General features: G+C 38.9%; 1 protein-coding gene across 3 annotated transcripts in view; it reads right to left on the bottom strand.

Moving 5' to 3' along the window:
- Positions 1 to 14,205, bottom strand: part of FOCAD (focadhesin) — a 313,294-nt gene that overhangs the window by 247,532 nt on the left and 51,557 nt on the right. For all 3 annotated transcript variants that reach the window (XR_009564338.1, XM_030840606.2, XM_060300979.2), the window contains exon 5: positions 9,859 to 9,963. Coding sequence is in view for 2 of the 3 variants with exons in the window: in XM_030840606.2 (XP_030696466.1) it covers positions 9,859 to 9,963 (105 nt within the window). In the remaining variant the exon portion in view is untranslated. The remainder of the gene's footprint in view (positions 1 to 9,858; positions 9,964 to 14,205) is intronic.

The following is a 14,205-nucleotide window of genomic DNA, read 5'->3' as shown; positions in this document are numbered from 1 at the left end:
TATAGTTGAACAACTTTGTGAGTATAATAAAAACCACTGACTTGTACACTTTAAAAGGGTGAATTTTATGGTATACAAATTATATCTCAATCAAAAAGGCATTAAAAAATACTCCAAACTTAACTCAGTCATATACTATTTTAATGTTAATTAACCTCTTTCGATTTTAGAAAAATTCATATGTCTCATGTGAAGCATACTGCCAATATAAATAATCATAATAACTTGGATTTCCCTTACAAAGAAAATAAGTTCAAATCAGAATCTCATTTATTACCTCAATATCTACGGTTGATATCTTAATTGTGCCCATTTTAAAGATGCAGATGTAGGAGGAAAGAAAGTTAACTGTCTTTGTCTAATGTCACTATGAAATAATATAACATTGTTGAGTGTTTTAACCATTTGTCCAGTGATTTCCAAACCTAGTTCCACATCAGAATCTCTTGAGACTTTTTAAAAATACACGGATTCTACGGACCCACACTGACTCCCACCCAAGCTTTCTAAATCAGAATCTATAGAGGTGGGGCTTCAGAATCTATAGATTAAGTGAATTCCCAGGGATTCCTACTATGTCCACATCTAAAGCATATCTATATCTCGACTGCCACTAGTAAATCTGAAGGGAGTGGTAGAGTTGGGAAATCACCATTTTGAAATTATCACAGTGAAAATTAATGGGGGTGGGGCAGCTGTGAGTTTAACAAGGAACAGGATATTTGCATGGTCTCGTAGCATCTTCCCCATAGACTGCTTATTAGTTACAAGAAGAAGATGATAACTATACAGTAGAGAAACCAGACATCACCTTGATGGAGTAATCAAAATTAAAATCACCAGTGAGGGGCAAGATGGACATCAGTCTCCAGATATGATATCCTGAGAAAGACATAGCATCACTTTTATAGTATTCAAAAATGTCAATGTTATAAAAGATAAAGGATGAGAAATTTTCCAAATAGTTCCAAATTTTAAAAGACTAAACAAATATGACAATTAAATGTAATATATGATCCTAAACTAGAGCCCATACACTAAAAATAAAAAGGAAAAAGGTATGAAAGGACATTATTAAAACAAATGGCAAAACTGGAATATGGACCATAGATAAAAGTATGATATCAATGTTAAATTTTCTTGATTTGATAACTGTACTCTGGTTATATATGAGAATATCCTTGTTCTTAGAAAGCATACCCTACTGAATATATGTAATCTACTCTCAAATATTTTTTTAATTATATAGAGAGATGGATAGGATAACGCAAATACGGCAAAGGGTAAAAAAATTGATGAATCTGGGTAAATGGCATATGGAAAATTTTTGTACTATTCTTGCACCTTTTCTGGAACTTTAAAATTCTTTCAAAATAAGTTTAAAAATAAAACCTTCAATGACTCCCCACTACTCTTTCTTTTAATAAATTTATTTATTTATTTATTTTTGGCTGCGTGGGGTCTTCGTTGCTGCGCGCAGGTTTTCCCTAGTTGCGTTGAGTGGGGACTACTCTTCGTTGCAGTGCACAGGCTTCTCATTGCGGTGGCTTCTCTTGTTGCAGAGCATGGGCTATAGGCACGTGGGCTTTAGTAGTTGTGGCGCACAGGCTCAGTAGCTGTGGCGCACGGGCTTAGTGGCTCCAAGGCATGTGGAATCTTCCCAGACCAGGGATCGAACCTGTGTCCCCTGCATTGGCAGGCAGGTTCTAAACCACTGCACCACCAGGGAAGCCTCCCCACTACTCTTTAAAGAAAGCCCAAAGCCTTTGCCATGGTCTTGTATCTTCTAAGCCATGCCCACCTCCCCTGGGCCTCTGTCTTGGCCTCTCCCTTCCTTGAACACTAAGCTCCAGGCACCCGGCCTCCTGTTAGTTCTCCTGGGGCACCAGGCTCTCTCACACAGCAGCAGCTAGGCACATGCTTTTCCCTAGATCTAGAAATGTTCTTCTTGCACTCTTCGCATGGGTGACTCCATCTCACACACCAAAATGGGTATAAGAGAAAATGCAAAAAGGGCTTAATGCTGAGAAGCAGCTAGTTATCAAAATTAAAACTGGAGCTATATTTTGACATCCACAACTACAAACTGGTCTTAGTGCACTTTGTGTCAGTATTTACCTTGGGACTTTCTCTTGTTTCTGTTTGATGGCCCTAAGGAATGAATGTATTTGCCTTAAGAGATAAGTGAAAAAAAAAAAACAAAAACGGTATGAATCACAAAGTACCTCAGTCTTTTGGACACACATCTTTAAGTTCTTAAAACTAACTCTCCATCTAAATAAACTCATAACACTGCACAAAGAGATGCACAAATACACATAGAGTACATAACTTTCATCTACTCAGGGTATCACCATCCATCACTATTGGCCTTATCACCCATTTCAGAGCACACCATCTGCCAAAAACATTTAATATTCCCTTATTTCAGAAAGTACAGCTTGATGTTGATCAGTCCAACCCTTTCCACAAATAAGATTCTCAACATTTGATATTTGTACATGTCAGCCACTGTCTGGCACATCAGAATGATGCACAAATTCTGGAACAAGCAGTTACTGCTCATGAATTCACAGCTATTTCCTCACTTCAGCTGAGGCAAGAGAGATCTTAAAAAGATTGCCATTATACGAATACGCAGAGGAAAAATTAAAAGCAAAAGTACATGATAAAATTTTAAGGGAAAAAATGGCATATTACAGAGAAAATGAGCCTCTAATAATTTATGAATCGTAAAAATTTAGTTTCGTCATTCTTGCTTGCAACCAAAATACCAGGCAAATGTTGGTTCTCTGCTGCACTTCCCATATGGTCAATGTTAGAGAATGTTGAAATAACTTAAAACATAGTGTGTTATTAAAAAGTGGAGTTCAGGGGCTTCCCTGGTGGCGCAGTGGTTGACAGTCCGCCTGCTGATGCAGGGGACACGGGTTCGTGCCCCGATCCGGGAGGATCCCACATGCCGCAGAGCGGCTGGCCCCGTGAGCCGTGGCCGCTGAGCCTGTGCGTCCGGAGCCTGTGCGTCCAGAGCCTGTGCTCCGCAACTGGAGAGGCCACAACAGTGAGAAGCCCGCATACCACAAAAAAAAAAAAAAAAAAAAAAAAAGAGGTTCATGAACAAGGAGCTCCCCTTCAAACTAACCAAAAGAAAATTCAGACCAAACAAAAAGGGCAGGGGAAAAACAAGCCTGAAGTAAAGGATATCTTACTAGTTGCTTTATTTTTTTTAACTGATTAGTATAAAAATTGTTCACAGGGTGGGAATGTAAATTGATACAGCCACTATGGAGCAGTATGGAGGTTCCTTAAAAAATGAAAAATAGAACTACCATACGACCCAGCAATCCCACTACTGGACATATACCCTGAGAAAACCATAATTCAAAGAGTCATGTACCACAGTGTTCATTGCAGCTCTATCTACAATAGCCAGGACATGGAAGCAACCTAAGTGTCCATTGACAGACGAATGGATAAAGAAGATGTGGCACATATATACAATGGAATATTACTCAGCCATAAAAAGAAACAAAATTGAGTTATTTGTAGTGAGGTGAATGGACCTAGAGACTGTCATACAGAGAGAAGTCAGAAAGAAAAACAAATACCGTATGCTAACACATATATATGGAATCTAAAAAAAAACGTTCTGAGGAACCTAGGGGCAGGACAGGAATAAAGACGCAGACATAGAGAATGGACTTGAGGACATGGGTAGGGGAAAGGGTAAGCTGGGACGAAGTGAGAGACTGGCATGGACTTATATACACTACCAAATGTAAAATAAATAGCTAGTGCGAAGCAGCCTCATAGCACAGGGAGATCAGCTCCGTGCTTTGTGACCACCTAGAGGGGTGGGATAGGGAGGGTGGGAGGGAGGGAGATGCAAGAGGGAGAGATATGGGGACATATGTATATGTATAACTGATTCACTTTGTTATAAAGCAGAAACTAACACACCATTGTAAAGCAATTATACTCCAATAAAAATGTTAAAAAAAATTGTTCACAGGTAAAAAGGGGCTTTTAAAGTTTTTGAAAACAGTTAAATGCCTAAACCAGAGGTCACAAACTGTTGCCCTTGGATTGCATCCTGTGAGCAAACGTGTTCAGTCTGCCTACCCTGTATTTTCAAAACTTGGAATTGCTTTCCAACATTTATTAGTGAGGATATTTCATATAAAATGTTATTAATATTGAAAGATCTGAAGGTATGGCAACAATGAAGCCCCACTGCCTCACTGCAACAATTGGCCAGTAGTTCTCAGTTGAACCAGCACACTGGAAACGATCTAGGAAGCTTTGAAAAATTACCAATGCTTGAGGCTGACCCCTACTCATTCTAGGGAGAGTCCAGGGAACTAATACATTTGAAAGTTCCTCAGTGGGCTCTAATGGTGCAACCAGAATTGAGACTCCTGGGCCTAGAGTTTCACACTTGACATATGCTCTTCGTTTAATCACAGCAGTCAAATGTGCTTCACTGTTCTTCCAGTTTACTCCCATCCTAAAAGGCACTGGGAATTGAAACTCCATTTAAATATCCCCATTTAATCTTGTTTAAGCCACTGAACTATAGAAGGGTCCAGTGACACAAAATGAACTTTATTGGCTACATACACTCTAATCTGATGTATCTCAAAGCACGATGGGTAGATCACTTCTGTATCCAAATCTCTTGTTAAAGTGCATGTTCCAGACACATATATGAAAAACTCTGAGCAAGAGCTCCTTATGCACTGTAAACACTACATACCATCCTTCGTTTGTAGAAAGGTGCTGAGGGCTCTCTTCCCCTCCTGTTCCTACCAGCGTCTACTGTCTGACCATGCAGAACGCTAACTTGTTGGGATCATGGAATTACTCATTGAACAGAGAGCAGTGAGGTTTAAATCTCACTTGCATCCACACTTGGCTTGCTCTCATTGGATTGCTTTTCCATTAGAATTGCTGTTTCGTTCTGCTCTTGGACTCTCTAATGTCCATGGTAGACGCAGTAAGATGAACTTAGTGCCTAAGTTAGGAGCAAACAAAACTTTTGCCTTCCTAATACGGAACAGAGGCCAGGAGACATGATTAACCACCCAAGACCCCTCCCAGTCTACCCCAAGGGGCTCCCTGCAGCTAAGTACTACTAAGTTCATATATGGTACCACTAAGTCCCCAGGGGCTCAAGCAATATTGCTCAAGCATGATCCACAAATGACCTATATCCATCACCCAGCCACTGTATTCCTGAGTCTCATTGCAAAACCTACTGAATGAATGAGAATCTCTGGCAAGTGGGCTTGAGAAGCTGTACTCATAACAAGCTCCCCAGGCGGTTCTTAGGCACAGGAAGTTTGAGAGCCACTGAGCTCTGGGTTCAACAAAGAGAAGACCCACTCTAAAGCTCCTTCAGGAAAGTCACAGGAACCAAGGGAAGCCCCTGGCTAACATTCTGGGTCCTCACATCTCCCTCTCTCTTCACTCCCTAACTGGAACGACTTAAGCAATTCAGGGCAGACCCATTTAAAATGACAACGTAAATACCCAGAAAAGAAACAGCTGGATCATGTGGCAGTTCTATTCTTAATTTTTTGAGGAATCTCCAAACTGTTTTCCATAGTGGCTGCACCAATTTACCTTCCCACCAACAATATATAAAGGTTCCCTTCTCTCCATATCCTCTCCAACACTTATTTCTTGCCTTTTTGATAATAGCCATTCAAACGGGCATGATGTGATATCTCACTGTGGTTTTGATTTGCATTTCTCTAATAAATACAGTGATGTTGAACATCATTTCCTGTGCCTGTTGGCCATCTGTAGGTCTCCTTTGGAAAAATGTCTACCCAGATCCTCTGTCCATTTTTTAATCAGGTTATTTTGTTTTTTGCTGTTGAGTTGTACAAGTTCTTTACATATTTTAGATATTAACCCCTTATTGGATATATGATTTGCAAATGTCTTCTTCTGAGTATTTATCAGAAGAATATGGAAACACTAATTCAAAAAGATATATGCACCCCAATGTTCATCACAGCATTATTTACAACAGCCAAGATATGGAAACAACCTAAGTTACCCATTGATGGATGTATGGATAAAGAAGATGTGGTACATATGTACAATTAAATACTACTTAGCCATAAAAAAAGATGAAATCTTGCCATTTGCAACCCCTGGATGGACATTGAGGGTAGTATGCTAAGTGAAGTGAGTCCAACGGAGAAAGACGAATACCATATGATTTCACTCACATGTGGAATATTAAAAATAAATAAACAAACAAAATAAACCACACAAAAGCAAACAAATAGATACCGAGAACAGATTAGTGATTACCAGAGGAGAAAGGAAGTAGGAGGAGGGAGAAACAGATAAATGGGATCAAATGTACGGTGACAGATGGAAACTAAACTTTTCGTGGTGAGCATGCTGTAGTGTATATAGGTCAAAATATAATGTTGTACACATGAAATAGTAATATAAACCGCTGTTACCTCAATTTTTAAAAAAATTTTAATAAAAAATAAGATGACCACATATTCTGTTTTACTATAATTCAAATTAATCAGCTATTAGGACAAAAAGAAGTAAGAAACACTTAAAATCCAACTGTATAGTAGCAGAGTCCTTAATACCATAAAAACACAGATGAGCTTCAGGCCCAGAAAGCTTATAATTATTTGTCATACTACTTCCATTTTAAATCAATCCTACGGCATAACCAGGGAACACCTTTCAGTGGAGTTCTAAGCTTCTCGTATCCTTTTTATGCTTTCATACAGAGCTCATCAGCCTTCCTCTCCAAGGCTGGATGATATTGCTAACCAACATGTGGCAAAGAAGATTCTAAAACAGCATGACAATTTTATGCTTGACTCAGGCAATCATAGCTCTCTTGAGGGAAATCTGCTCTCCAGGCTCACCTCTCCTGTGTTTCTGCCCACAATCCCCCCTGGAGGAACTTAAGACTCTTATACACTTGATTACACTCTACTGATTTATAGTGCCAAACAGCCATCCACATAAGGGCCCTCCATAAACATTACTGGATTATGCCAACTCAGGTGATTGATTCTGGTCCTCTTAATGTGCCACCACTCTACAGACAAACCTTATATATCCAGTATGATTTCAGCTCCTCAAACTAGGCTCCCTATCCACACCTTGCATCTATTGTCTTCTGAAAACAAGACAGCAGTTAAAAGAACCAACTACTGGAGAAAACTAATTCTAAATAGGAAAACAGGTGAAACATTATAGGTAACTGAAAGTTTCGCACTTGCACACAGTGAGGACAATCAGTATGAAAATGACACTAACTCTGATTCTTCTGTGTGACGGAAAATTTCCTTCTATCATCATCAAAACTAGTGCTTCTTAAACTTAAAGGTGCCTGTGAACTACCTGGAAAATCTTACTAAAATGTGGGCTCTAATTCAGATAATCTGAGATGGAGTCCGAGATTCTGCATTCCTAACAAGCTCCCAGGAACTGCTAATGCTGCTCATAGCTCTGCTACTTATAGCAGGTGGGGAAACAGCAGCATCAGCGTCAGTGTCAGTGTCAGCATCAGCATCACCTGGGAGCTTGTTAGACAAGAATCCTGAGTCCACCTTAGACCTAAGGAAAGAGAATCTGCCATTCAACAAGGTCTCAGGTGATCAGAATGCATAGTAGACAGCCGCTAACACACCATCTTATACTCACTGTCAGTCAGAATTGCCTGGGACCTTTTTGAAACTACAAAAGCTTAGGCCTCATGGCAGAGAATCTAATTCAGTTGGTCTAGGGTATTTCATTGTTCCTATTTTTGTTTGTTTTTAGGCATACCCGGGTGGTTCTGAGCAGCCAGTGTTGAGAACCATTGAATTAAAAATACCCAACTGGGTGGAGGAAAAAATAGAGCTACTGCTAATCGGTGAGGAATTTGAGGGAATGATGAAAATGTCCTAAAATTGGTTATTGCAATGATTACATGACTCTGTGAATATACTAAAAACCATTGAACTGTACCTTAAATGAGTCAGTTGTATGGTATATGAATTATTCTCAATAGAACTGTTATATAAAAATGTAAAACTTCAATAGCTTTCCTATTTTAAAATAGGTAAATAACTCCAACTGAACCACAATGAAGTGGAATTATTTTCCATTCTGGAACTCTGGCCCAAGAGGTTGAACTTCTTTCAAAAAAAGAGAACACACGTGCTTATACGACTCATCTAGAAACATTAAGTTCTGCTCATCTACTCCTTAGGTTCATTTCTGGTTAAGGTAATGCATATTTTAAAAAGAAAAGCAAATTTATCAATTTTGAAAACTTTCTCCTGTACACCCAAAGTTTCCATAGTATTTTCAAATAAATAATTTTCCTTTTGCTTCCCCAATTTAAAATAAACCAAGTTAACTAATAAGTTAACGATGAATTAACTAATCCATTGTACTACATTCTTCCATCTTTTCTGTGTTTTTGAAAACATTCAAAAAACATGTTAACAGGGACTTCCCTGGTGATCCAGTGGTTAAGACTCCATGCTCCCAATGCAGGGGGCCCGGGTTCGATCCTGGTCAGGGAACTAGATCCTGTGTGCCACAACTAAGACCCGGCACAGCCAAATAAATAAATAAATAATTTTTTAATTAAGAAAAAATATATAAAATGCAAATCTGACCTTGTTTTTAAAAAGTGACTTAAGAAACTCTCGATAATGTGCTCATAAAAATAAAGATGATAAATAGCATTAAAATATCAGGAAAATTATACTCCAATAAAGACATTAAAAAAAATCAGGAAAGATCACTGTAATATATGAGACACTGTTTACTTATTACCAAAAGGAAAGTACTATAAATATACGTAAGTAATAGGTACCACGTATTATTATACTTTGGAGAGGCACGCACAGCTTCTGATAGCTGTGGTGTCAAATGCTCAAAACTGCAGGTCTTGTATGCTCAAGCCAATGACAGTTCACAGGTATGATTTACTTTCCCTGTTGGATCGCCATAGCCTATGTAGGTCATTTTCCCCCAGAACCAGTGCCCTTGTTTCTGGTCTCATGGTCTCATTCTTTTGAAACGCATATTCTAGATGCATCACTGAACAGAGTTTTCAGGACAATATACACTGGTTACATGGCACCTTCTGGGATCCCCTGCTCACTAAGGAGCCCCTCTCTTAAGAAATGACTTTCTAGGACCTTCAAGGCAATGGTTAAGGTCACCTTCAAAAGTAAGCATGACGCCTTCCCTTATCCAAACTCTCCCATAAAATCCAATATATTTCAACATAACTGTTGCTGTGTATAGTTTCTTTTAAAATAATTCTACCATGTTACATTCTGTAGATGACCAAAAAAAAAAAAGGCAAATCAATGCTCCTAAGTACTGACCTTGCCCTGGGTAATAACCCTTGAATAGTCCTCCTATTACTTTTTATAGTGAGGAAGTTTACCCTCCTGCCTGAACTAAGCCCCTCCTGCTCTTAGTACATCTGTCCAATGAACTCCTCAGTTTTCATAGTATTGGGAAGATGGTTCTATATCCCAGAGCAAAACAAATGACCTGAATTTTGGATAAAAGATTCCAATTTCAAGGAAACAACCCTGAAAGCCACGTTGTAGTCAACTCTGTCTCAATATATAGTAGTCAACTCTATCTCAATCCTGTCTCTTTGAAATACTAACTCAGCATATAGTAGTCAACTCTATCTCAATCCTGTCTCTTTGAAATACTAAGAGAGTGCAAGACTCACAGTCCTTGCTGAGTTAAATATACTAATTCTTAATGGATTAGCATGTCTCAATTCATAACTTATTTAACAATTCACCAAAAAAAAAGTTTCAAAAGAAAGGAGAAAAGGCATACCTAATATTATATATATCCTGAATATTCTTCTCTCCACCATGTCCTTCCTTAAGAGCTTGCATTTGTAATAATTTCATAATGGCTTTTATCAAGCCGTGTGTATCCCTGTAAAGAAACACAACAACATGTCAAATGTTATAAAGTGAATATTCCAATCAGGTACGTAATCCTACCACTTTTAAATAGTTGAACACTTGCCACCCACACTGAACAGGAGCCATCCACACACACCCAGCTTACTGCACAGCACAGCCAAGAATAGGCCTACAAGCTCCCATTCAACACATTGAAAGGAGGAGCAGTGGAGCCAAAGAATCAAACCACTAACCTATCAATCACCTCCATACATGCACTTGGGGGAAAATCAATCAGGAAAAAGGAAACACTAACCCACATAACTGCAGGCAGTGACCACATCAGTTACCCGCACTGAATAATCAAGTCCTTCATTTATAAATATTAGCAGACTATGAATAATAACCAGACATATGAAATGGAACAGCCACTCAAAAAAGTGGGCCAGGGGACCAATCAGAGAAAATAACCCCCATTAAAACAAAGTTAATGGAAGTGGGGAACAGAAATTTAAGTTTTCTCATCCTCTGTAACAGGCAGCAGGATAATAAATCAAAAAGAAGGCCTGCCCTTTTTTATTTTTTTCCCTGTTATTAATTATTTTAAATTGTGAAACAGGATTTTACTCCAGCATTACTGAGGTAAAACTGACAAATACAATTGTAATATAATGTGTACAACATGATTTACATGTACATTGTAAAATGGCTGCCATAATCAAGTTAATTCACACATCACTTCACAGTTACTTTTTCTTTTTTTTTTGGTAAAAACACTAAATACTCTCTTAGCAAATTTCAAGTACACAATACAGTACTGTTGACTACAGTTACCACGTTGTACATTAGATCCTCAGAACTTATTCATCTTATAACTGGAAGTTTGTATCTTTTGACCAACCTCTCCCCATTTCTCCCACCCAGCCCCCGGCAACAATATCTGTTCAACTTCTTTTTTTAGATTCCACATATAAGTGGTACCATCCAGTATTTATCTTTCTCTGTCTGGGTTATTTCACTTAGCACGATACCCTTCAGGTTCATCCACGAGTCACAAATTACCCTGCCCTTTTTAAATAAGATGCACCTTCGGAACAAAAAAGAAATCTTAGAAATAAAGATTACCCGTTAAATTTTTAAAAAGTAATATTTTTAAAATCATGGTTGTTCATATTTACAGATCATCTATTGTAAGCTAAGTACTCTCCTAAGAGCTTAACGTGTATTGTGTCACTGCTACCTAGAAATCACTTTCAACAATCATCGACAGGAAGACACTGGAACTCACCAAAAAAGATACCCCACATCCAAAGACAAAGGACAGGACAAAATGAGACGGTAGGAGGGGTGCAATCACAATAAAATCGAATCCCATAACTGCTGAGTGGGTGACTCACAAACCTGACAACACTAATACCACAGAAGTCCACCCACTGGAGTGAACGTTCTGAGCCCCACGTCAGGTTTCCCAACCTGAGGGTCTGGCAACGGGAGAAGGAATTCCTAGAGAATCAGACTTTGAAGCCTAGCGGGACTTGATTGCAGGACTTCAACAGGACTGGGGGAAACAGAGACTACACTCTTGGAGGGCACACACAAATTAGTGTGCGCATCGGGACCCAGGGGAAGGAGCAGTGACCCCAGGGGAGACTAAACCAGACCTACCTGCTAGTGTTGGAGGGTCTTCTGCAGAGGCAGGGGTTGGCTGTGTGTCACCATGAGGACAAGGACACTGGCAGCAGAAGTTCTGGGAAGTACTCCTTGGCTTAAGCCCTCCCAGAGTCTGCCATTAGCCCCACCAAAGAGCCCAGGTAGGCTCCAGTGTTGGGTCGCCTCAGGCCAAACAATCAACAGGGAGGGAACCCAGTCCCACCCATCAGCAGACAAGGAGATTAAAGTTTTACTGAGCTCTGCCCACCAGAGCAACAGCCAGCTCTACCCACTACCAGTCCCTCCAACTAGGAAACTTGCACAAGCCTCTTACATAGCCTCATCCACCAGAGGGCAGACAGCAAAAGCAAGAAGAATTACAACCCTGCAGCCTGTGGAACAAAAACCACATTCACAGAAAGACAGACAAGATGAAAAGGCAGAGGGCTATGTACCAGAAGAAGGAACAAGATAAAACCCCAGAAAAACAACTAAATGAACTGGATATAGGCAATCTTCCAGAAGAAGAATTCAGATTAATGATAGTGAAGATGATCCTGGACCTCAGAAAAGGAATGGAGGCAAAGGTCGAGAAGATGCAAGAAATGTTTAACGAAGACCTAGAAGAATTAAACAACAAACAAACAGAGATGAACAGTACAATAACTGAAATGAAAAATACACTAGAAGGAATCAATAGCAGAATAACTGAGGCAGAAGAACAGATAAGTGACCCGGAAGACAGAATGGTGGAATTCACTGCTGTGGAACAGAATAAAGAAAAAAGAATGAAAAGAAATGAAGACAGCCTAAGAGACCTCTGGGACATTAAATGCAACAACATTTGCATTATAGGGGTCCCAGAAGGAGGAGAGAGAGAGAAAGGACCCAAGAAAATATTTGAAGCGATTATAGTCGAAAACTTCCCTAACATGGGAAAGGAAATAGCCACCCAAGTGCAGGAAGCGCGGAGAGTCCCATACAGGATAAACCCAAGGAGAAACATGAAGAGACACACAGTAATCAAATTGGCAAAAATTAAAGACAAAAAAAAATTATTGAAAGCAGAAAGGGAAAAACGACAAATAACATACAAGGGAACTCCCATAAGCTTAACAGCTGATTTCTCAGCAGAAACTCTACAGGCCAGAAGGGAGTGGCATGACATATTTAAAGTGATGAAAGTGAAAAACCTACAACCAAGATTACTCTACCCGGCAAGGATCTCATTCAGTTTCTACTGAGAAATCAAAAGCTTTACAGACAAGCAAAAGCTAAGAGAATTCAGCACTACCAAACCAGCTCTACAACAAATGCTAAAGGAACTTCTCTAAGTGGGAAACACAAGACAAGAAAAGGACCTACAAAAACAAACTCAAAACAATTAAGAAAATGGTAATAGGAACATACATATAGATAATTACCTTAAACGTGAATGGATTAAATGCTCCAACCAAAAGACACAGGCTCGTTGAACAGATACAAAAAACAGGACCCATATATATGCTGTCTGCAACAGACCCACTTCAGACCTAGGGACACATGCAGACTGAAAGTGAGGGGATGGAAAAAGATATTCCATGTAAATGGAAATCAAAAGAAAGCTGGAGTAGCAATACTCATATCAGATAAAATAGACTTTAAAATAAAGAATGTTACAAGAGACAAGGAAGGACACTACATAATGATCAGGGATCAATCCAAGAAGAAGATATAACAATTATAAATAAATATGCACCCAACATAGGACTACCTCAATACATAAGGCAACTACTAACAGCTATAAAAGAGGAAATCACCAGTAACACAATAATAGTGGGGGATTTTAATACCTCACTTACACCAATGGACAGATCATCCACACAGAAAATTAACAAGGAAACACAAGCCTTAAATGAACCAAAAGACCAGATGGATTTAACTGATATTTACAGGACATTCCATCCAAAACAGCAGATTACACTTTCTTCTCAAGTGCACACGGAATATTCTCCAAGATATATCACATCTTGGGTCACAAATCAAGCCTCAGTAAATTTAAGAAAATTGAAATCATATCAAGCATCTTTTCTGACCACAACGCTATGAGATTAGAAATCAATTACAGGGAAAAAAACGTAAAAAAACACAAACACATGGAGGCTAAACAATACATTACTAAACAACCAAGGGATCACTGAAGAAATCAAAGAGGCAATCAAAAAATACCAAGAGACAGATGACAATGAAAACAGGACAATCCAAAACCTATGGGATGCAGCAACAGCAGTAATAAGAAGGAAGTTTATAGCAATACAATCCTACCTCAAGAAACAAAAAACATCTCAAATAAACAATCTACCTTACACCTAAAGGAACTAGAGAAAGAAGAACAAACAAAACCCAAAGTTAGTAGAAAGAAAGAAATCATAAAGAACTGAGCGGAAATAAATGAAGTAGAAACAAAGAAGACAATAGCAAAAATCACTAAAACTAAAAGCTGGTTCTTTGAGAAGATAAACAAAATTGATAAACCATTAGCCAGACTCATCAAGAAAAAGAGGGTGAGGACTCAAATCAATAAAATTACAAATGAAAAAGGAGAAGTTACAACAGACACCGCAGAAATACAAAGCATCCTAAG

Source organism: Globicephala melas, chromosome 6, assembly GCF_963455315.2.
Source record: "Globicephala melas chromosome 6, mGloMel1.2, whole genome shotgun sequence".
Taxonomy (NCBI): Eukaryota; Metazoa; Chordata; class Mammalia; order Artiodactyla; family Delphinidae; genus Globicephala; species Globicephala melas.
The sequence above is the reverse complement of the archived record's forward strand: the minus strand, read 5'-3'. Positions and strand labels throughout refer to the sequence as shown.